Source organism: Mauremys reevesii, linkage group 16 (assembly GCF_016161935.1).
Source record: "Mauremys reevesii isolate NIE-2019 linkage group 16, ASM1616193v1, whole genome shotgun sequence".
Taxonomy (NCBI): Eukaryota; Metazoa; Chordata; order Testudines; family Geoemydidae; genus Mauremys; species Mauremys reevesii.
The window spans coordinates 27670464-27694729 of NC_052638.1; the positions used below are offsets into that span (position 1 = coordinate 27670464).

A 24266-nucleotide genomic window follows, 5' to 3' on the forward strand; every position below is an offset into this window, starting at 1 on the left:
TGTGCATTTGAATACTGGGCAGTTCCTTAGCTGAAGCCTTCCCATGCAGAGCTGATCATGGCATCTGTATGTTTCTGCAGTTGCAAATGTCCCTACCTGTACGTGTGCCGGTGACGGTTCAGACTGGAGCCTGGGAGAGGGCTTGGCATGCTGGTCATAGCAGTATAGCATAAAGGGAACCTAGGCTGGTAGGTCAGGAGGGCTCAGTGGTACCCCACTTTTGGGGGCAACCTGGGGGGAACCCATCACACCCCTATAGCTACCTCTCCTCCATTCCCCTCCTCAAAAACCCAAATCTTTCAAGCACTTCAGCCCTCCCAAGACACCAAGAACTTAATGGGCCTGAAAGGCCTCAACGTTGGGCTATTTCAGACCAAGTGTGATAGAGTGAGTTCCAGTGCTGAAGAGTCTTAATAAAAAATGCCCTATCAATCGCCCCTCTTATTTTTCAATTAGACAGAGCTAGCTCTTCCACTGACTGCAGCTACTGCAGTATCGGGGTTTCCTGAAGGAGAGGTGTTGCGGGCCATTTAGGGATTTATAGGTCAGAATCAAAACTCCATTTAGAAGCCAGTAGACTCATCATGCACGCTGCTTACTATTTGTAGACCAGGACCCCATTTTTAGGTGCTGTACAAACACAGGATATTCAGCAAACAGACTGCAGCATTCGCCGGGAGCATCAGTTTATAAACCTATGGGTGGCATCTATATGTGAAAATTTCAGCTCCATCACTGATAGCACTGGTGGAAGCAGAGCTCAGAAGTTTTTTAGCGTTATATTGTCTAACCGTGCTTTCAGCCGTGGGGAGCTGCGACAGTGGTGAATTAGGGCTACTAATTTTCCTAGGGTTGACAAGGCCATTTATAATGCATTGCAGTAGTCTAATATTGAGGTAATCAAGGCTTGGATCATAAGATCAAGTTCTATAGCCAAAAGAAATAGTCATAACTCATGACTGATTTAGGAGGCAGATAGAACACAGGTGGATTTCTAGCTTCCAGGTTTGTATTTGCTGTGCTGCCAAGGAGAATAAAATGTTACTCGTCTTGTAAACACAGCAGACTTGATTTCTAAATCACTGAGAGGATAAATCGGGAGACTTACACTGTCATTTTGACTTAGTCAGTTTTCTGACTACAACTGCCCTTTCAAGTGGCAGGACAACATGGCTCTGATCTGTCATGATGTGACATGTTACCTTGAGACATACCAACAAGACATTTTCATGATAATGGTCCAAAGAAAAGCCAGCATCACCCTTTGATGGGGTGTTTTTTTTTTAAAACTCTGTGTTGGTGGAATAGCACAAAATGAACATTTGCAGCTGCCAAAGCCAACTGATGCTCATGTGCATCTGGCCTGGAAAGCTTTGATATGAAGATCGCTGACATATGAACCAAAGTGAGAAACATCACATTTATGTCTGTGGAAGAAATGTCGCTGAGAAAGCAGCAAGGTTTGAAGGGAGGTGGAGAGTTGGAGAAGAGGAGAGTAATGCTGAAGCTGAGAAACATGCAGTCCTTGTTGTATTTGCATATGAAGGGACAGGATTCCTCTGTGGAGGGAAGGAAAGTTTTGCCAATAACAATGTCAGCAAGGTAACCACAGCTAGTGTTTATCTGCCCTTCAGCCCAAAAGAAGCATTTGTGCCTGGTTCTGACCTTTTCTTAGTAAGATGTGGAACTAGAAAAGTAGGACACAAACAATCCACACATGTCCATCTTTTTACGGTGCATGTATACGGTGGGCTGCTACAGCCTGAGTGTAGAGGCAGTCCACAGCTGCAGTACTTCAGGGGAAGCTCCAGGAGGCCTTCATGAACTGCTTGGTGTGGTGGGGGAGCTTATCCACTACTTTTGTTCTTTTACAGAGTGCAGCATCCCTCTCCCCATGCATGCCAGTCTCGTTTTGGGGGCCCAATACACCATGTGCCCCAAATGGAGTATTGAGGGTGCTGTGGAACATATTGAGACCCTAACCTAATGTATCCTCAGGACATACATTATGTGTGCAGGCACATACGACCTCACTGCAGTCCTAGACAACTATATTCATATATATTTATCACGGAAGTTACTAATGTTTATTCTCAAAGTACAATCCTTTAGGAGACTAAATGAACATTTTTTCAATAAAAACAGCTATAGAACATGCATTATTTAACACATGGCCTTGTGATGGTGTTTAGTCTGGAGATCTACCCATCTTTGGTTGTAATTGCATATTTGCTCTACCAGTGGGAGCCTCCTAAATGGATTTCGAAGCCTTGCTGAGGACAGTGTTATTGCGCTATGTCTGTATTACTTTCAAAATCACTTTGTTTCAGGCAATGTGAACTGACAACAAAATGAAAATGTGTCCCACCCTATTAGGGTATGTTGTACATTTTCTTTCTTCAACTGGAGCTTGATTACAGAAGTATATCACATGATTGGCCCTGTGCAGAGGCTGCCCTTAATAGAAATCAATAGCTGTGTGTATTCAAATTATTACAGGTGTAAGCCCTATGGCCAGAAGCTCCAGGGAGAAAGAACTCCCTACTTCCCCTATTGCTGAAAAGGGAAAAGTGCTGCCATAGAGAGCTTCATTGGCATAGATCTACCCACAATTCCACAGTGACACCTGGAGGGTCACCATAACTTGTCATGAAGTTGGATTTTGGGCATAGTGGCTCCTAGGGGGGTTTAAGTGGAGAAAAGAGCTATTATTTGGTAGCAAAGAGCTTGTATTTAAGTAGCTAGGTTCTGTCAATAGTGCTAAGTGCTTTTGACTCCCTTCCTATGGGGCCTTCACTGTAGAAAAGGATGCAGAGAACAGCAGTGGAGCAGATTCTGGTGTGGCTTCTCCTTACCTCACATCTTAATAAAGTTGAATCACTACATGGAGAGATGGGCAGTGATGCCTCCTTTGAGGTAGGAGACAGACCTGCAAAGAAATCCTTGAATTGCTGATCCTTGCTGTGAGTGGGTTTTGGTGCATGGGTGAAGTGATGCGGTCAAGGGACTACTATCTGCAGGACATTTTCACTGTCAGGTGGGAAGGTGGAGGAGTATTTACTTTTTTATTTGTAGATGTTCTGTTGTTGTGTTTCCCAAGTTTGACCATTCCCTTTCCCTTAATAATGCCTTCTTGTTTGTGCACGGTTTTGGAGTGTTGGTGAGTGGGGAAATTCTGCCCGTTAAGGATATGGAGGGAGTGGGTGTTTAATTTTCCCAGGTTCCTGGTGGGGGGGGAGGGGGTTTGAGCCACTTTAGTTAATTCTCAAGAGGGACCCTAGATATATTGAACCATTTTGCTGCTGTTAACCACCTGGCAGAAGGGATGTACAGTACAAGGAAATCACATAGAGAAACCTTATAGGGTCTGGATTTGGGAAGAAACTCTCCTTGGGTACGCACTTGTAATATGAAATACCTAAGCAAATATAAACTAATTTAGACTGAATGGCAATCCTCTGTGTCTAGCCTGGAAGTCAAATATCCACAAACAGAAGAAAAGGTCAATGGGATTGTGCTATCTGTCTGGGTGCTAGCTGGAACAATAGAAAAAAGGCATTAGAATGAGTGTAGTGGAGGGAATGGGACCAGGTGCTGCAGTATTTTCCAGGTAGCAGGCCTTGCCTGGTAGCTGTGCAGCAAGACTGTCCCTATTACAGCGAGAACTATTATAGACTGGGTTTAAATGTCTTGCCTAGCAGAGCAGCTTACAGTAGTATTGCTATAATTAAGCTTGCATCAACATTTCCATCATAAATATAGCTTTAGGGATTTATAACACTCGTTAAGTATTCCCTCTGGGCTGTAATGTGCCATGCAGTGACTTCACCTAAGTGTAAAGAGTCTAGCACCCAAACTGGGCTCTCACTTACTCTGGTGGGGCCCCATTAAAATCAGAGGGGTTGAACAGATGTAACTGAGCAAAATTTGGTCCAAAGGATTTTGGGCTGGGCTGAAATTGGCAACCCACGATGTGGTATGCAGCCTCACCACCCTGGGGCAGACTGAGTCACAATTCATGGGGAGGGACTACCTTATTTCACCTCTTCCCATGGAGCAAAAGGGGATGGAGTGGAGCTAGGGCTCCTCCCGTTCCCATCCTCTCTCTGTCTCCTCCCCATCTATTCACTCTGCTCTCCATGGCAAGACTTATTTTGAGCAGCTCTGAGCCCTTACTCCTCTCTCTAGCTGATTGCTGTGCTGCCTAAGGAACAGGGCAGGAAGCAGATTGTGCCTCTGAGTCACAGAGTCTGGTTCCTGCTTTCCTCCCGCTCCTCCCCCTTTTGCTCCAGGAGGGATGTTATCTCTTCCAGCCCCTTTGTTGATGCAGATTACTCCCCCCCCTTGGCATAGGCTCAGTTGTGGTAGCCAGCACCTTGGGAGTGGGTAGAAACAAGGCTACATCCAATTCCTGCTCATCTGCACAGGAGGGGGAGTGGCAGTGGGCAGGTAGGGACAGAGGGGGGCAGAACTTTGGTTCCATCCCCGCCCCTGCGCCGCACCAGCTAGCAAAGGGGCTGTAGCAAATTACTCCCTCATAGGAGCAAAGAAAGAAGTAGACTCTACAACCACAATTTCTCCATACACAGGGTACTGAACAAAGACTCAGTCAAACCTTTAATGAACACAGGGCTTTCTGTCTGGGCCGTGAGGAGGCCTCAGGACAATGAGTTTCCCCTAATCTCTCTCTTTCTCTCTCTAAGGTACCACATTAGTTGCAGGTGAAACTCTTTTACACAGTTTAGAAATGCAAGGAAACCTTCCTGGTCTGTGAAGATATTTAATGTTCAGTGTTATTTCCGAGGGGGCAGTGAGATGCACAGCTCAGGGTTTGAATTTCCCTTCAGGAACACTGAGTGTGTCTGGAGATAGACATTCTCCTCTCCTCCCTTGCATGAGTTAATACATATATTTGAGAAGAAAATAGAATATTCACTCAGAATCCTTATCTGGCAGAAGCCTGGAGACTTAAACTGAAGAGGACAGCAGTTAGGGGACTGGAAGCTATTGATGAGCTGGCTTTAAGAGTGTTAATATGTAGAACTCCCGCTTTTCCTGTCCCTGAGGCATCAGATCACATCTCTCTAAATCCTGCCTTAAAACCCTTCTTTTCTGTTCAGCTTATGACTGACTCTCTGAATAGTGTATTGTGATATTGTGTATTAAGGACATGTCATAGTAATTCCATTACCAGCTCTCACAGTTATAACATACAGAAAACTCTCATTGAGTTTAGGGAGGACTACAAGGTCAAGTTCTGTTGATAGTGAGGATTTCACCGGGCACCTGTGGCACAGCATCAAAATAAAAAGCATTGTGTGATTGTGTTGTAATGTAACCCACTGGTGAGTGGGCACAAAGGGAGAGCAGTAACTCGCAATCTGCACAGGATATGTCTGTTACCGCCCCAGCTGGAGAGCTTTGGCTCAAGCTGGAACAGCTCATGCTTTTAACTCCTGAAGTACCTGCCTCAATCCAGAGTGTGTTGTCCAACTTGTAAACTGTCACAAAGATGAGGGCTTGTGGGGTTCAAACTGCTGTGGGCCTCTGACTCTCATGACAAGCTTCCTTTTGATCAGAGGAAGTACATAAATCATGGGTGGGTGTGTTTTTACAGCCCCCTTCTGTGCTAATCCAGGGAGGATATAAGTGTTTTAAATACACACAAATTAAAAATGAATCTTTAAAGGTTGATGGCTGAAGCTATTAGGCTGGTACCATTTAAAACCATTAAAGGAGTAACAACAAGAGAGTTGACATAGGTTACGCTTTATTTGGAAAGGAGAAATTACAGTGAGGCCAAACTAATACTGCTGATTTTATGGGTATGCAGTGCAGGCACCGAATTTCCGTCACTGCTCATAGCTTAAATTGATGTGAAATGGGTAATTGCCAGGTTTAAAGTTTGAATGAGCACATTCTCTAGAGGTAGCATAAAAAAAGCAATGAACAACAAAACCCAAGTCTGCATTCAGCTGAATGTGGGTCTCTTTGTAGTTTTCTTGGCAAAGGGAAGCCATTGCACCACCTGTCATGTGAATGCTGTGGGTCTGTCCATAAAACTAGAATACCCAGTTATTGCCCCGCTCATAGAGTTAGTCTTTTGCAGCGCAGGAACCGTAACCCAGTTTTGTTCATGTAACATTGTATGTGCATGTCCTACTTTATCTTTCTTAAATGACTAACAGGTTAGCTTTGATTTTCAGATGCACCAAGATCTTCCCTTGCTGAATAATCATGTGATCACTATGCTCCAATCCTTGCCTATGCCTCTTCTACTTTATCACCCTCCCTTATAGTGTCACATATACAACATGGGGCCTGACCATCACTTACAATCATGTGTAGTGCTTACTAACACGGCTAGTCCCTTTGACCTCAGTGTGCCTACTCAGGCATGAAGCACTACAGTGGGCTGTAAGTGTTTGCAGGATCGGTCTTTAGATTTTAAACTCTTTGCAGATTTCTGTGAAGCCTCTAGTGTGCTATAAAATGCTTTACAAACATTTATTAACCCTCACAATGCTGGTGGGAGATAAGAAAGTATGGTTACCATACATTAGCCTAAAGGTGGCCTCTAATTTAGAGTGCCTCCAGTTTTGGTAGCAAAAAATTGCAACTGCTTTTTGAAATCTGGGCCTAAATGACTCACCTGAGGTTGAAGGAGATCAGAGTCAGAGCCAGCATAGGAGCTTGTGAGTGCCAGTCTCCTGTTCCTGCATATGGACTGTTCTTCTCTATGTACATACAGTTTATAATGTCACAAACTTTTTTCAAATGATTCCTTCTACAACTAGGAAATGGAAAACATGGAGAGCTTTTTATAGGCCTGTTTGATGACTAATCAATGCCATGTCAGGTACACTTTTGCAAGAGGCTAAATTAGAAGGCAAGTTAGCATCTGCCTGCAGCAGCAGGAGCAGTATCTTGTGGGTAAAATGGAAGGAAGTATAAAGAGGACAATTTTTCCATAGGGTCTTTGCTATGGATTTTCTCTTTAACTGATTCCCCTCAGAACACACAATAAGTAATAAATAAGCAGATGTGATAAGTCTTCTGGCTGGATCAGAAGTAGGGCATGTAAAAATGGGTGTATTGGGGACACCTGGCTGCTGATTGTGAACTGTTTTTGCTTTTGTATGGATCACACATTTGTGACAATGAAATGCTCATCTGCTAATGCTTATTGTGACCTAGGGCTGGTCTACACTAAGGGGAAAAATCGATATAAGATACGCAACTTCAGCTCAGCTGAATGAGTGGCTGAGAAGTATCTTCTTATATAACTCGATCGTCCTCCCGGCGCGTGGGGATCGATGTCCGCTCTCTCTCATGTCCGCCGCCCGGCCCCCGCCGTTGCGGTGGGAGGAGCGCGGAATCGATGTTAGGGTCGCGATATATATCGCCGATGAGATGAGATGATAATATATCGATCGATCGAAATCGTGAAAAATCGATCCGCCTGAAGTCGTTATCTAATTAGAATCTGACCATGCAAATCATTGTTGCTACCACTGTTCTGTAATTGCAATGAATCTTATACAAAGTGTGATGCATGGCCAGAAAGGGTTAAGCATCCTGTAGGCTAAATAACCCAGAATCAACCTGTAGAGACATGTTAGAAAAGTATGTGAATGGTAATTAGGGCCATTCCATGGTAGATAGGCTAAAACTTTGAAATGTAAACCTATATTGTTAGAGAATTGGAGGTGTGTACTTATACTAATTTGAGGATACTAATTGTATGTGTGTACTTATATCTTGTTCAATGTTAGCCATGTAAACAGACAGCTCCTGTCTGTCACTGGAGCTATTGAGTCAGAGATGAAAAGGAAATGTTAACATTTAAATAAACTGTAAACCTAGTAATATCATTGTATTCATCTCTCTGTGAAATGTATAGCAAATCACCTGAGAATGGTGGAAAATGGGCAATTGCCTTATGTTAATCCATATAGCTAATTACTAGTGATGCTTAGGAAATAGGTCTATTTCAAAGTCTCCATAATTGCCTATTGTTCACCTGAGGACTCCGAGCTGTCAAAGAAGACCTGAGACTGTATAAGAGTATCTGGGGTCCTGCTCCTTTTTAATCTCAGATCTGCTTGATGCTTCATGCGGGGGAAGCTTGAGCCAAAAGGTTGAGTTCTCCAGTCCTTACCTGGAATCACCCTACATATAAACATTGGTCTATAATCTATGAACTAATTCTGAAAGAACTCTTTAAAACTACAAAGCTCACCATCTCTACTATGAATCTGAATCTCAAGAATTGTACTCATGTCTGTATGTACACTGATCTTTTAACCAATAGACTCTCTCTCTTTTCATTTTTAATAAAGTTCAGTTTAGTTAATAAGAATTTGCTGTAAGCGCGTATTTGGGTAAGATCTGGAATATTCATTAGCTTGGGAGGTAATGTGTCTGATCCTTTGGGGACTGGTAGAATTTTTTTATATGATGAATAAGATTTTCAGTAATCCTCATCATATTTGAATTGGGTGTCTGGGTGGAGGCCTGAGGCTGGGTTGCTTTAAGTGAACTGTGGTGTTGGCTTCTGGATAACCACTGTGGTATTATAGAAGCTGTTTTGTGCTGGCTTGGTAAATCTAAGTTTTGGAATATCCACCAGCTTCGGGGATTTTCTGCCCATTCTTTGCAGTACACACTAATTGAATGACCTCAGTTGGCTTTCCTGAGACTCTGGTCACACTTATATTCATAGTAATTATATTATTCATAGTATATTATAGTCAGAGTATTTATATTCATAGTAATTCCTCCAGAACTTGTCCAATGCTTTAGACCCCTGATCTTAGGTTTTGGATATTGTCATTTCTCCATAGGAGGGAATTTATCTGGAGACAGCTTTGCTAAGATAAGAGACCTCTTTAATGAAGTAAAAACTCTGTGGAATTATGGGAGATTTTAATTTCCCAGATATATATTGGAGGACAAGTGCTACTAATAATAGTAGGGCTCAGATTTTCCTGGATGTGATAGCTGACAGATTTCTTCACCTACAAGAGGTGATGCCATTTTAGATTTGGTATTGGTGAATAGTAAGGACCTCACAGAAGAACTGGTTTTAGTGGACACCCTTGGTTCAAGTGATCATGAGCTAATTCAGTTTAAGCTAAATGGAAGGATAAACAAAAATAGATCTGCAACTGGGTTTCTTGATTTAAAAAAGGCAAACTTTAAAATACTAAGGGAATTAGGCTGAAGAACTCAAAGCTCTGAACATGGAGGAGGCTTGGAGTTACTTTAAGCAAAAGTTGCAGAAACTATCTGTAGCCTGCATGCCAAGCAAAGGGAAACAATTCATAGGGAAGGGTTGCAGACTAAGCTGGATGAGCAAGTATCTCAAACGAGTGATTAAGAGAAAGCAGAAAACCTACAAGGAATGGAAGATGGGATGGATCAGCAAGGAAAGCTACCTCTTGTAGGTCAAAATGTGTAAGGAAAAAGTGAGAATTACCAAAAGCCAAGCAGAGCTGGACCTTGCAAGGGAATTAAAACCAATAGTAAAAGGTTCTATAGCCATATAAATAAAAAGAAAACAAGGAAAGAGGAAGTTGGACAGCTAAATACTGAGGGTGGGGTGGAGATTAAAGTTAATCTAGACATGGCCCAACACCTAAACAAATACTTTGCCTCAGTTTTTAATAATGGTACAGTAGTGGCAGGATGACTAATGGATATGAGGATAAGGAAGTAGAAACTACTAAATCTGAGATGTAAATCAAACTCAAACAACTTTATGGGAGTAAATTGGGGGGCCTGGATAATCTCCATCCAAGAATATTAAAGGAACTGGCACATGAAATTACAAGACCATTAGCAAGGATTTTTAATTACTCTATAAATTTGGAGTATTGCTAATATAGTACCTATTTTTAAGAAAGGGGAAAAAGTGATCTGGGAAACTACAGGCCTGTTTGTTTAACCACAATTATATGCAATGTCTTGGGACAAATTTAGAAAGAGAAAGTAGTTAAGGACATAGAGATACACAATAATTGGGATAAAGTACAATATGGTTTTGCAAAAGGTAGATTGTGCCAGACCAACCTGATCTTCTTTGAGAAGACAACTGATTTTTTAGACAAAGGAAATGCAGTAGATCTAATCTACATGGATTTCAGTAAGGCATTTTGATACAGTTCCACATGGAAATTATTGGTTACATTGAAGAAGATGGGGATTCATATGAGAATTGAAAGGTGGATAAGGAACTGGTTAAAGGGGAGACTACTATGTGTTATACTGAAAAGTGAACTGTGAGGCTGAAGGGAGGTTACTAATGGAGTTCCTCAGGGATTGTTCTTAGGACCAGTCTTATTTAACTTTTGTATTAGTGACCTTGGCACAAAAAGTGGGAGTGTGCTAATAAAATTTGCAGATGACACAAAGTTGGGAGGTATTGCCAATGTAGAAGAGGATGGGAAGTACTGAGGATTTTTCATACAAGAAAATCTGGATGACCTTAAAAACTGGAGTAATAGAAATGGAATGAAATTTAATAGTGCAAATTCATGCATTTAAGGACTAACAAAAATAATGTTTGCTATATGCTGGGGGCGTATGAGTTGGAAGTGACAGAGGAGGAGAAAGACCTGAGTGTATTGGTTGATCACAGGATGACTGAGCTGCCAATGTGATGCAGACATGAAAAAGGCTAATGTAATCCTAGGATGCCTCAGGCAATGTATTTCCAGTAGAGAGAGGGAAGTATTAGTACTATTGTACAAGGCACTGGCAAGGCCTTGTTTGGAATACTATGTGTAGTTCTGGTCTCCAATGTTTAAGAAAGATGAATTCAAACTGGAACAGGTGCAGAGAAGGGCTACTAGGATAATCAGAGGAATGGGAAACCTACCTTGTGAGGGGAGACTCAGAGAGCCTGGCTTGTTTAGCCTAACCAAAAGAAGGATGAGGGGAGATATGAAAGCTCTCTAGATACATCAGGGGGATAAATACCAGGGAGGGGAAGTGATATTTAAGTTAAGTGTAAATGTTGAGACAAGAACAAATGGATATAAACTGGACATCAAGAAGTTTAAAATTAGAGGAAGGTTTCTAACCATTAAGAGAAGTGAAGTTCTGGAACAGCCTTCCAAGGGGAGTAGCGGGGGCAAAAAAACCTAACTGGCTTCAAGACTGAGCTTGATAAATTTATAGAGGGTACAGTATGATAAGACTGCTTACCATAGGCACTGAATCTGGGGTTGCTCCGAGGCTTGAATACCCAGGGGGTAAAATTAGTGGGTGTTAGTAGAGGCTTGTTCTGCTGTTATACTGGGTGGTATTGATCTTCAGTCAGGGTTTAATTCTCCTCATTGGTGCAAAGCCTATACAAATAGATGAGCATTCGCTCAGGCTCTCAGCAGCTGCTGCTACTGCCCTCAGTACAGGTTGGGCCTGCCACCCTTCACTATAATTTGCAGCCCTGTTGGCTGCAACTTGCATATTGTGCTTCTGCAGAAGGAGTTGCCAGGGAGCATTGCTCTGTGACACACGGAAGGGACAGAGACCCCCCTGTGTGCTGTTGATGTGTCCTAGCTCTTCCTCCCACCCCAGCTATCAGCACAGTTACAACGTTCCAGCTGCAGGGGAGCCTGTTGGAAACAGTGCCATAAAAATTAGAGCTGGTCAGGTTATTTTTGCAAATGGTGAACTTAGCCTTCTGCTCAGTTTGTGGATTATGCACAGAGGCTTTGATTTTTTTTTGGTATTAAGTAATTTGCTGTTTGTAATTGAGTGGAAAAAACAGTTTAGGCAAACAAATTCAGCCTGTGGGTTGTTAGGGAAGGGTTCACTGGGAGTAGTTGCCCTTCATTTTTCACAGTGTTTGATTATGTACGTCACACGGGGTTGTTTCTGCTCTCTGTTTGGATGACTTGACGCTTTGAAAATGAGTAACAAATGATGGCTCGTGAGTAGTGCATGCTCCTATTCATGTACAAATACGCTTGTTCGTGTTCAGAGAACAGCCATTCCACAAAATGCATTGGAACAAAAACTGATTGGTGGTTGAGGAGAAAAACTAGAAGGTGCATTCTGGATGCACTAGAGAGGAGCACTGTGGGTAGCAGGAAGGTAGGGTGACCAGACAGCAAGTGTGAAAAATCGGGACAGGGGGTGGGAGAGCAATAGGAGCCTATAAAAGAAAAAGACCCCAAAATTGGGACATCTGATCATGCTACAGGAAGGTTAGAGACAAGGATTGTGCAGGACTCTTGGAAAGAGATAAGTAGGACGGAGACAATTAGTGTGGACAAAAAAGGAAAGGGTTTCAAGATTTTGTGGAGCCAAACTGTTAAGACTTGGTATTATACTGACTGTGTGTGGTGGGGAGTGAAAGATGTCTAAAAAGTTGTGATCCTGAATGACCAGGAAGGATGATGATTGTTTGATGGAGGGAAAGAAAAAATAAGCAGTTCAGTTTTACCATGTAAACCTGGGGTTGGCAATTATCTTGTGCCTTTGGTGGGTTTTTTTTTGGGGGGGGGGGTTAAGGTTTAAATTTAAAAAGGGCCCCTGTGGTGCACTCAAACTTTCCCTCGGACAGTTTTCAATGAATGTGGATAAGAAATATGAAAAACAAAATACCATGATCACAGGCGTTTCTCCACTGCCAGTATCTGGGAAGCTATCACTAAAAAAACCACCCCATTGCGATCAAATGCTGGTTCAATTTTAAAAGAATAAAAATGTAATGTATTGATTTCAGCGGGATCAAAATTTGATCCTTAATGGTGGGTAGTATTTGATTCATATTCCCCTTTTCTCCTCCCACTAACCTTGCCTGGAGTTCACATGCCTCCACTCCTTCCTTCTCCCCCACAGGTATTTTAAAATCTGTTTGGTTTGAGATCATGATTTAGAGTTCCCTTTCTGAATCTAACACTTCATTTAATCATTTCAGCTGGCTCCACAAGCCTCAGGTAATACGCTCGAGCATGACATAAAAAGTGAGCCTAGCAGGCTATAACAGCATGATGTTTGCTAGCTTGGAAGAGTCTATGTTCTTCTGAGTTCACTGTCAGGGTATGAAACAGACTGCAGTGTTAACCATTATCTAAATAAAATATCATGTGAGCTATAACAACAAAACTGCAAAGAGCAGGTGCCCTACGCTGGTGTAGCATGGTCCAATAGCTAGGAGAAAGAGCAGATTTCTGATTGCATTGTTCTGCACAACATATTTTGCAATGTAATTATGTTTTTCTCCCATGGTATTGCTGGAATTGAGTGCCACCAGGTGTTCATTGATGAGTATGACATAAAAATGCTGATTACATTTAGAATCTTTTTCTTAATTTAATAAACAGACAGTGGCCTGTACTGTAACTCCACCAGCTTCACTGGCTCACTGCCTCATCTTGCTTAACATCTGTAGCATGGAACATATTGCTAGTATTGTGGAGGAGGAGTTAAAAATAAAGATAGCTTACCATTATAACCCCATTTACAATCCCACAGCCCACACAACCTCCTTTAAAAAGAAATCAGTCCTGAAATTTTGCATGCTATATCTCATCTTAGGAGTGACTCCCTTGCTGGGGAGTTTTCAGGGAAATAACAGAATAGGAGATTTAAAGTGATGGGGTCAGACTCATGGCCCGATCCCACTCTGGCTTCTTTGGGCCACTCCAGTAGTACAAAGTGAACCAGGGCTGGCTCCAGGGTTTTTGCCGCCCCAAGCAGCGGCGGGAGGAGTTGGGGGGGGAAGCTGAGATTGGCGGCAGCTCCACCGCCGCTTCATTCTTCAGCGGCAATTCGGCGGCAGGTCGTTCCCTTCGAGAGGGACTGAGGGACCCACTGCCGAATTGCTGCCGAAGAGCGGAACGTGCCACCCCTCTTCATTGGCCACCCCAGGCACCTGCTTGCGGCACTGGTGCCTGGAGCCGGCCCTGAAGGGAACACAAACTAGTCAGATCTCACTCCATTTATACCCTCACTGTAAGGGGGGTGTCATAAGATCAGCTGGAATGGCTACATGCTGCCCCCGCTTGAAACCTTTAGCACAGAGGGCGTCAGTGATGTAGAGGACATTGTTGGTCATGGCCAGACCATTCTGGCAGCCAAGAATAGCCAAAAGGGTGAGCTAATTAGTTCATTTTATCATTTGTGTTGTTAACGTGCATGTTATTTCATATGTAATCAAAGTGTGATGAATAGCTAAGTGAGATAGGATTATAGCATAGAATCTTAGAATATTAGGGTTGGAAGGGACCTCAGAAGGTCTAGTCCAACCCCCTGCTCAAAGCAGGACCAATCCCCAGACAGATTTTTGCACCAGATCCCTAAATGGCCCCCTCAAGGATTGAGCTCACAACTCTGGGTTTAGCTGCCAATGCTCAAACCACTAGAAGACAGACAAGTATTTAGGAATGACTAGTGTGTATTAAGGATGTAAGTAAGGTAAAGCTGTAATGCAAGGCCTACAGGTGGAGGTCTGTACAATATTTTTGCTTAGCTACACTAGGCCACAGGCTTACAGAGACTTGATATGGGTGGGTAACCTAACACTGACCCTCTTCCGATAAGATTGGGTGACCAAACAGCAAGTGTGAAAAATCAGGAAAAAGGGTAGGAGGTAATAGGAGCCTATATAAGAAAAAGCCCCAAATATCGGGACTGTCCCTATAAAATCGGGACATCTGGTCACCCTACAATAAGATCACAAAATTACTGTAAAAGCTGTGCCAAAAGGTGACACTTCAGAAAAATAGACTGCAAGATACATGACTGTAACATCATGGGAAATTCTGTTCTGACCCCCGGTTACTCTGGAAACAGGTTGGCATAAATATTAATAAGATGCTAATAAGGAAAAGGGGGAACAAAGAGAACAACCTATGGCAAGTAGGGCACCCCAACATTTATGGGGTGTGGAAGTACAGATAAGGAAAAAGGTTGGAACCCTCATGCATATGAATAAGATGGTTAGGCATGGTCAGAACAACAATATAATAGAGGTTCCCTGTTTGGGTAAAAATGGGAAGACCCCAGCAGGAACCACCTGACTATTGATGACCGTCCGTTGAGAGCTCCACCCGACTCTAATATCTTGGGGATGTACAGCATTGACTATGGTTTGGGCTCTGTCAGGTTGGGTAGATGTGTATGTGAGTATGACACATAATACAAACAAGACTGTTTACTTGTAACTGTGTTCGTAGTCACTGTAGTTATTCTTCTTGTGCTCCTAAGAGTCTCCCAGTCTAAGAGTAAAGGGTAACTTTTGATTTGGAAACTGTAGCAACAGGAACTGAGCCCATTGTAGGTTAACACAGAATCATGAATTCATTTCAAATAAAGAGAAGACTACAAAGATCCCCTGGGGAGCTACTGTAGCTCATCTCTCATTGACTTTGAAACCTGTCCTATTTATCTGGCTTATATGCTTCCCCTCCCTCTTCCTGACACAAACCAAAGCTATCTCTTTGTTTGCTCATTATCTGGACCAGATTGAAGACAGTCCCAGTCTTTGCTCTCTGTATGTTGGATCATAAACTGGTCATTAAATAAAGAAAACGTAATGGAGCTGACACTGTAGCCCTATTTATAACACCACCAAATTCTGTTCACATTTACTTTGGTGTAGACCCAGAGTAATTCCCTTGATGTTAGCATAGTTACTCTGGATTTATGCATGTGTAACTGAGAACAGCATAAATCTGGATAAAAGATACTGTATAAATTGAGGGGTTATCATCACTAGTAGATGTTTTTCTTGGGAAGGGAGCTTTTCTTAGGCTTTTCTTCTTGGCAAGGCAGGATCATAACAAAAGCTTTAGATCTCTGAAATTTGACAGTGAATTTGCCTGTCCATGTGCCTATGATTCAACACAAGATCAAGTGATACAGTGAGCTGTATGCGCTCTCTGACTTGAAGCTGTAACTCTATGCATCATGAACACACAAGAAGAGACTATAACACAAGGTATTGTTAGCACCTCAAAGCCTGGTCCTGGCAAAGTGGCCTATAATATTTTTTTGTTTTGCTTTGTGCATGACAGATATTAGATGGGGCAGTTTTATTTGTGCCTCTAAAAGGTAAAAAATATTCTAGTAAGGCATTAAAAAGTCAGAAGGAATCCAGTTAGCCCTTCTCACTCAGACTTCAGATCTCCTTCTGTATGCTGGGTTTAAATTGCTGTTTGGGCTATTTTTAGAGCTAAATTTAAATAGGATGATGCAGGTTGGTCATACATTCATACATGCTACTTGTTGAACTACAACATGCATTGTTTGGGTGTTGGTTTATAAATAGTACATAGTTGCAGGTGTAACCCACATCGGTCTTGCCCTCTTGTAGTGGCTGGGCCATGTACAGAGATCAAGAAGCCCGCTACAGTGTTGGATGACAGAGCTAGGTCTTCTAGCTCAGCCAGTAGAGGATCGTGCTTTAAGACCCAGAAGTCCTGGTTTGGTCCCTGTTGCCAGTGATCTACCCAGAGACCTGTACTACAGCATTAGAATGATGAAAGCTGGAGATTTTGGTCTAAAATCTTTTGGAAATGTAATCTTGTAAGTCCCTCAAATACCATTGATGTGCATAACATAGACTGAGGATAGATTTGTGGATAGACTGAGGATAGATTTGTGAGCCATGAAACATCTGTGTGCGTACGGCTAGCCAGTCACCAACAGACAGCATTACATAGCATGTGCAAGATGTAAGTGTCAGAAGCGGAAAATATGAGATGGGTTTAGGGAGGGTTCTTGGATCAAAGCACTAAACTCCAAAGGAGACCCCGTTGCTCTTCATGACTCAGGCATCACAACTAGGGCTGACCAGAAAACAACAATCTGATATAAAATTTCAAGTTTTGGAAATTTGGTTTGGTTGCAATGTATGGGTGCTCTCCCTCTTTCTCTGGGTATTCGTCATGAATCCACAAAACCTTCCAGATGCTTTTTCATTGAAATTGATACATTTCCATGAAACATTTTGGTTTTGATGAAATGACATTTCAGCTCTAATAACAATGTTGACTGGACCCCTTCTAGAACTAATTTGTATTGCTGCCAGGGAGGTAAGAAGAGAATCCATTAACAAGGCGGGGAAAAAAACCCCCAAGAACAGTTAAATGCTTTTTTCCCTTCTCATTTCTTGTTTTATGTCCTCTTTCCTGGCTTTTATGTGTTTTTATATTTCTCCCTCAGGTTACAATAGCTGTGCTGAATGCTAATAACATAATACTTGATGCAACTACAGGGTTCATTTTTGAATTATTCTTTCCCTTAAATATTGAAAATTCATCTAAACTATTTGGAGTAGTAGCTGAGTCAATTCACCAGATTATTTTGGCATACAAAGGGGTTCAATAAATGTTGTTTTTTTTAACAGGTATTCCTTGCTAATTTGTTTAGCAAGGATTTCAAGCATAAATGACTATTTAATAAAGGATCCTTAATGGGGGGCCATGTACAAATCTTTATTAAATGCATTAGTCTCCTGGCATGACCTTTTATTACATAAAAATAATACAATAAAAATTCATGATAGACTAAGAATAAAAGTCAAATGTATGTTTTAATTAAATGAATAACACTTAAAATATTGGGTAAAAGCAAAATTATCGCAGATAGATATTTAATTGGTCTTTCTTTGGAAAAATGCATTTCATTGTAACTTAACTGACATAAGTATTGAGCTTTTAATGCAATGTGTGCTAAATTTGTGTAATCTGAAACTTTTATATTATTCTGCTCCTGACACTTAGCTCTGAAAGAACTGACAGTTTTCATTTGATTTATATTTGTGTAAATGTCAACAGTCTGTGTACGTCTCTTAAAAAAAAGTTTTGGCATGAACTTTGAGAATGAACAAAGAAAAAAGATGATAAAGGACTGTTGTCTAAAACGCTGAATTTAAGGGTCTTAGACTGTGAGACTTAAGTATTCACAGATGGTTAGTTGCAATTTATAGTGCAATTTAAAACAGTTACTACTAACTTCTGCAAACACAGCTTTCTCTCCTGAGTTGGTCCTTCCCTTTCTGGTATGACTGTCTACTCATCTGTTGTGTGCTAACCCTTAAATCCAGGGTTATGGGCAATGTGGGGAAATGACTATCTGTGGTGTTTTGTACAGTGCTATGCACCCCTGCTCAGTCCTTTGCTTCTGGTATGGCAGGACTAGAAATATTAGGGAGACTTTGGGCCATGCCATTGCTGAGGGGTGATGGGGAAGAGTGCTATGCATCCCTTGAAGGGATGAAGATATTACTAGGGAGTAACAGTGTTGAGTGCAGAGGAAGTCGGGATAGGTGCATTCTGGCTGGCAGTTAAGTCATACACATACGACATGAGGGATAGGAGTTGGGACTTTAATCTCCAAAGCCCCCTATCAACTGAAATAAGAATTTCTCCTCTAACTGTTGTCTCCTCAAACAGTTATGCAAAATTCCTTGTAATCTCAATCAAATTCATATCCCCAGCTATCTGTTAATTACACTGAAAATGCCCTCCATTTGGTCATCTAAAATTATCAGGGGACACACTGAACACATTTGATAACTGAGGATGGAACTGTTCTAGTGGTAGCTAATGGAGACTCCCCTTTAGTTCAAACAATAGAAGATTGTATTTTTGGGTGGGAAGGTCCTGATTCCTGTGCTCCATCCTGCATGTGTGGGATCTGGCTAATACTATAACAGTATTCTCTGTATATTTGTATCTCCCTCTAGAATCACAGAGATTCTGTAGGCAAACTTTCAAAAGATCTCCATACCCCCAATTGGGGGTGAGCTCTCTTGAAAATCTGGCCCCACATGACAAGAAAACCCGTGTGTTGCACAGCTCTGATTTGCCTGGAAAAGGGTCTCCGTGAAATCAGATGTCTGAGAAGGGAAGATTCTGTGGGAAAAAGGTCTTAGAGCTGGGGTTCCCAAGCTTCATTGCACTGCGACCCCCTTCTGACTACAAAAGTTACTACATGACCCCAGGAGGGAGGACTGAAGCCTGAACCCACCCCATCCCTGCCTCCCCATATGGAGAGGCCAAAGCACCACTGCCCTGGGGGTGGGGGCAAAACCAAAGCCCAAGGGCTTCGGCCCCAGGCAGTAGGGCTTGGGCTTTGGCTTTGGCACCTGGCCCCAGCAAGACTAACCCAGCCCTGATGACCCCATTAAAATGGGGTCATGACCCACAGCTTGAGAACCGCTCTCTTAGCGTATAGCTTTCCAAGTGCGTGAAAAAAATCATTTTTACGCAGAGCTCCTCTATGAACCCGTGTCTACTGTTCTCTGGGTTTGATGACTTCCTATTCCCTTCACTAACAGATTCCAGCATTCTTTTGACTGAATTCACTGCAGCAAGATCACCCAAAAGCCTATTATTGTCTTATGCATGCAGCTTATTAATTCACAGAGAAATAACACTACATTTGAATTTGGCTTTTATGTAAGTAAAAACAAAACAAGTACAGCAATATTAAAAGAAAATATCCAGTGCAAACACCTTTGATGTGCAGTAGAGATCAGTACAATGTTCCTTAGAATAATGTTATAACGCAGACTGCAAAAAACCCCACAGTGATTATAGAAAATGTTATCTGGCTGTTGTGTACAGAAGATTCTTTAGCTATGGCACTGAATAATTCTATAGCTAACATTTCCTGTTGAATAGCAACACATGAAAATCTTAAAATATAAGTATTAGTAAGAATTCTTTATAACACAATCATCAGTAGAACCTCACTAACTTGCATTGAGGACTGGATTTGCAAATTAATGATTAAGTGGACAAACAATTTAAAAAAAAGTACATTATTTATAAAGGGCCTGATCCAACCACCAATGGGAAGACTCCCAATGGGCTTGGATCAGGCCTGTATTTGGAAAGTGTACTATAATTTGAATAATTGATGAAAGTGTCCTACTAAATATTGTATAGTGTATTTTTGAAAAAGTAGTGAAGTACTACAGAGACCGCTCTGCAGATTTAATACCCTTGCTATTAAATCTTTGCTGAAAAAGGATGCTGGTTTTTGTGTATCAGCTATGGGTGGCTTAGTGAAATGCACGTCAGTGAAATTCCACTACACTGGTTTAAAAAAGACAACTTTAGTATTAGTATAAAATCCAATCTTAAATCAAGAGATCAGCTAAACTAATTCCTACAGATCCTGCAAAACTGGGTATCTCATTGGCAGGACCCTGCTCCCATTAAAATCAATGGGAGCCTTACATCAGTGGGAGCAGGAGCCAGCCCATCGTCATCACTTGCCTAGATCCTGAAAAACATACATGTTTGTTTGACTTGATGCACTGTGTGCACTGGCATTCAGCTGAATGGGATGACTCCCCGCTGTGTGTGAAGTATGTGCATGTGTCTTGCAGGATTAGGGATGTAGTGGTGGTGACACCCAAAACCTTGCTTATGCCCATGCCTTGGTCTTTCAGACAGACAGTAGAGTACACAGCTACAATAGTCTGGTCTGGAAGTCCCCACTACTTTCCTAGGTGGAAAATACCCATTTTACAGTACCTGTTTAAAAACAAAATTCACAGTAATGAGACCCTTGAGTTTTTTTTCCTGAAATAGCTGAATACCTTCAACTATCTTCGAAAGAAAACTCCTAGAAAAACCCATGCCTGCTTAGCCTGTAATACCTGTGATTTGTTGCAATCCAGTGAGACCTACAGTTCTGGAGCCTTAATATTCCACCTGATCTGCAGGTTTCCTGCCCAGCAGGGTATATTCCATTGAATAGCACCAAGATCCTAGTTAAGAAAGGAAATTTTTTTTTTCTGAGGATAAAGGGAGATTTTAATGCTCCAGGACGGTGCAAGAAGTCCACACAGTCAAGCTTTTAAAAAATGACCAATTAAAACCACTGTGGTGGTCTTCTAAAAATCCCAAAAAGTTCTACTATCTTCCTGCAGTAGCCCATTTTTGGAGTGGAAAGGTAACTAGTGAATTGGGAAGAAGGGAGAAATCATGATTCTCTTCGAACATAATGGAATCATCTTTAATATTAAATGATGATCCTCCCCTTTGCTGCCGAAGCAAAGGCATGGATTATCCATGCAAGATGGTACAGGAAGCAAGGCAGACTTGAGGGGGAGGTGGCTACAGGTGCCTCCATAATATGTTCCTTCTCAGAGTCGCTAGACTCCTCTGTTCTTAATTTCACATTGATAAAAGGGTATGACACCACATGGAATGAAATCGGGGGTATGCTGCTGAAGGCATCAGCATATATATGGAAAACTTTCACAGGTGCTGGGCAGTAATGATTGAAAAGACATGCTCGGTGGAGCTCACCTGTGGGTCCTAGAGAACTAGTGTCAGTGGAGGAGCCCGTGTACTATCTGGGCTACCTATGCTGAGGGAATGGGACAAGAACAATGTCATTACTTTAAAAAAAATGGATTTCATTGTAACTTTTTAACCCAAAATGCTTTGAGGTTTTGGTGTCTAGAATCATAGTTACAACCTGTGCTGCTTGTGTAAAGATCTGTTGATCCTCCTTTTGCATACTGGTTGCATCTTGGCTTTACTATCTGTCTCTAGGGGGAAAAAGCTAAACACAATTGATTTGAACTTAATACACAAAGTCTTCATTTGGCTCCAATCCATAAAGCTCAGCTAACATTTTAAATCTGGGACCCCAGTCATTTAGAAAGTCATAGTCGATATCTGAATCAGAGGATCCTGACTCCAAAGAACTAAGAGATTCTGCAATGGACTCAGCACCTTCATAGCCATAAATGTGAAGGGTGTCATATGGCAGCAAATCCCCATCATTATCAGCTTCATCCTTCTTCACCTCAATCATAATTGCCATTTCCCCAGTGCCAGAATTTCCATTTCTTGTTGGCTTCTGGACCTGTGCATATAGGCAGGGCCCAGGCTCCAGGTTCATGCCATTCTTGCGGACAGAGTTGAGCACAGATACATCGTAGCTGGTGGTGTCCATTTCACCACCACCTTCTTCATCATAGGTGACAAGTTGCTCATGAATCTCTGCCACATTCTTCCTGAGTACAGTCAGCTCTTTCTTGTGCCTCTTTCTCAGAATGATCAGCAATGTGATTACTGTAGAGAAAACATATCCCAGCAGTTGTAAATAAAGGCAAATATAGGGAATTGGAGTAAACCAAACTCAGTGTAGTTAAAACTGAACATAATCTGAAGTTCTTTCGCAGGAAAAATGCTATTTAATTCTTTTTTTGAATGTTATCTAAAACATTCCTAATGTAGGAGTGATGTGTTCACAAAAGGGGCCTGTTTTTGCATTCTATCAATCTGCTTTAGTGTTGATTTCTTCATCTCCTTAGAATTTTATTTTTACAGCACCAGACTGTTAGTCCTGGAGCCTGAAGTCCTGTATTCATGAACAGAGAACAGGCAACAGCAGTGCAAGCTTTCCCTATGCTGCCCTACCAATATGCCTGAGCCCTGCCCTGGAGGGTATATCTCTAGCAGAGAGACCATAGTTCATTCTCCATAATCGGCTGGTGTTTGACCTCTTTTGCTGAGGCTGACTTATGGGTGTGGCGTTGTGATGTGGACATTTGTCCACTAGGAACTGAGCTTGGACCATCCAATCATTTAACATCTCGGCTATCAAACAATACCCACTTTCACACTTACCAGTCCATGTTAAACTCAAACTGATGACCTAGAGGTGAACAGCTCCATCACCCAACCAATCCCCACATGTCAGCCAGTTCATGTTACGTGCTATATTAATATTTTTTTAACATTATGCGTTCTTATGCCACCCAAGTTACAATCCTGGATACCAGCTTTCCATTCACAAAAGCTTCAATACCCATACATCAAGTACAGCAGCCTATAGTCGCACCATTAATGTATTATGCAATATAATTTCTATTGGTGTCTTCTTGCATTGTTACATGTTGTGCCCACATGAATTCAGCCTTTTGAGATGGGGCCCTGTTATTTCTCTGGCTCAGATCTCAGGTACAGTTATATTATGCCTAATGGTGCTAAATAATATTAATACTTTGGTGAAATTACAACTGCTCCTTCGTTAAGTAAGACAACTATTCTAATAGGCCAAAAAGAAAGTAAATGCAAGAGTTTACATTTACTGAATGTGACTTACTCTCTTGATCCTGGATAAGCACAAAGCTTCAGGTACCTCAATTAGAAAGAACATGTCAAGAGCAGAGTATGCTTGAAATATCAGATATTTACCAAGGATTGTGAGGATGCAGATAAAAATCGCCACCAGTGCCTGAATGCTAACTCCAACTTGCTTACTTGCTTCTTCGCAAAAAGTGAATTCTCCTTTCTCATCACACTTGCAGACACTGATGGAAAGTGTATTTGTGCTGCTTAGCTCTGGCGTGCCATTGTCTGAGATGATGACAGGTAGGTAGTGGATTTTCACCAGCTCACGATTAAACTGTCCATATTTGACGGTGACATTAGCTGTGTTATCTGGAAAAGGTAATGACATCTAATTAAGTGATGATCTCAATGTCTGACTTTCTTTATAGATTATCAATTATCTGACACAATCCCCTGAGGCTAACTGAGCCTTTCAGGAACCCCGCAAATAGTTGGGTGGGCATGAACAACACTTTATCTGCTGAAAAAGCCTTAACCTGTTTATAAATAACAATAGCTAATTTCCCATCAGAGATTATCGCTGTAGCTTTCACCTCATGTTTCTTGGTGCCTCTCGTTTGCTATCTACTGAAATCTACTGAGGGATACACTACCGTGATTGTCAACCAATGTGAAGTTGCTATCTTCCGTGGTCAGGGAATATTTGAAGTTAACGCCAGGCAACATTTCATCCTTGTCAGTAGCTGAAATCCTGATTATCACCTATAAAGATCCCAAAGTTCAAATTTTAGGTATGCAGTGCACACAGTGGTAAAAACACTCATTATGTAATGCAATAGCTTTGTGCTGGGCCTTTCATGGACATCTGCAGTAAGAGGTCATGTGAAGCTGCATCACTCCAGAGGGAGCCCCCCAGAGAGGCCCCAGGTGCCTCCAGAAAAATCCCTGCTTACTTTCTATGGAGAGTAACTGGTGCAGAGCCTCTATACTCCCCCACAGTAGCAGGTGCTAAAAGCCAGGTAGTTTGAATCCTGCCACACAAAGAGGAAAGGGATTTTCTCTCCTACTCCGCTGTGTGGCTGTGGCATGGCTTGTAATTAATCATAAAGAGAATAAACTAATGTTAATTTAAATATCTTAAGTGGATTTTTTTAAAGTGCCTAATGGATTTAAGAGCACTAATAACAGTGAATGTCTGAC

The 24266-nt window shown here is 41.8% G+C and overlaps 1 protein-coding gene and 1 long non-coding RNA gene across 3 annotated transcripts in view; one reads left to right on the forward strand and one right to left on the reverse strand.

Annotated features, from left to right (window-relative positions):
* LOC120384291 overlaps positions 1-24266 on the forward strand; it is a 116026-nt gene that overhangs the window by 53273 nt on the left and 38487 nt on the right. The gene's annotated exons all lie outside the window — the stretch shown is intronic.
* CDH5 (cadherin 5) overlaps positions 19940-24266 on the reverse strand; it is a 49052-nt gene continuing 44725 nt past the window's right edge. For both annotated transcript variants that reach the window (XM_039502750.1, XM_039502751.1), the window contains 3 exons: positions 23720-23828; positions 23190-23435; positions 19940-22061 (listed from right to left, as the gene is read on the reverse strand). In XM_039502750.1, the coding sequence (XP_039358684.1) occupies positions 21568-22061; positions 23190-23435; positions 23720-23828 (849 nt within the window). In that variant the 3' untranslated portion in view covers positions 19940-21567. The remainder of the gene's footprint in view (positions 22062-23189; positions 23436-23719; positions 23829-24266) is intronic.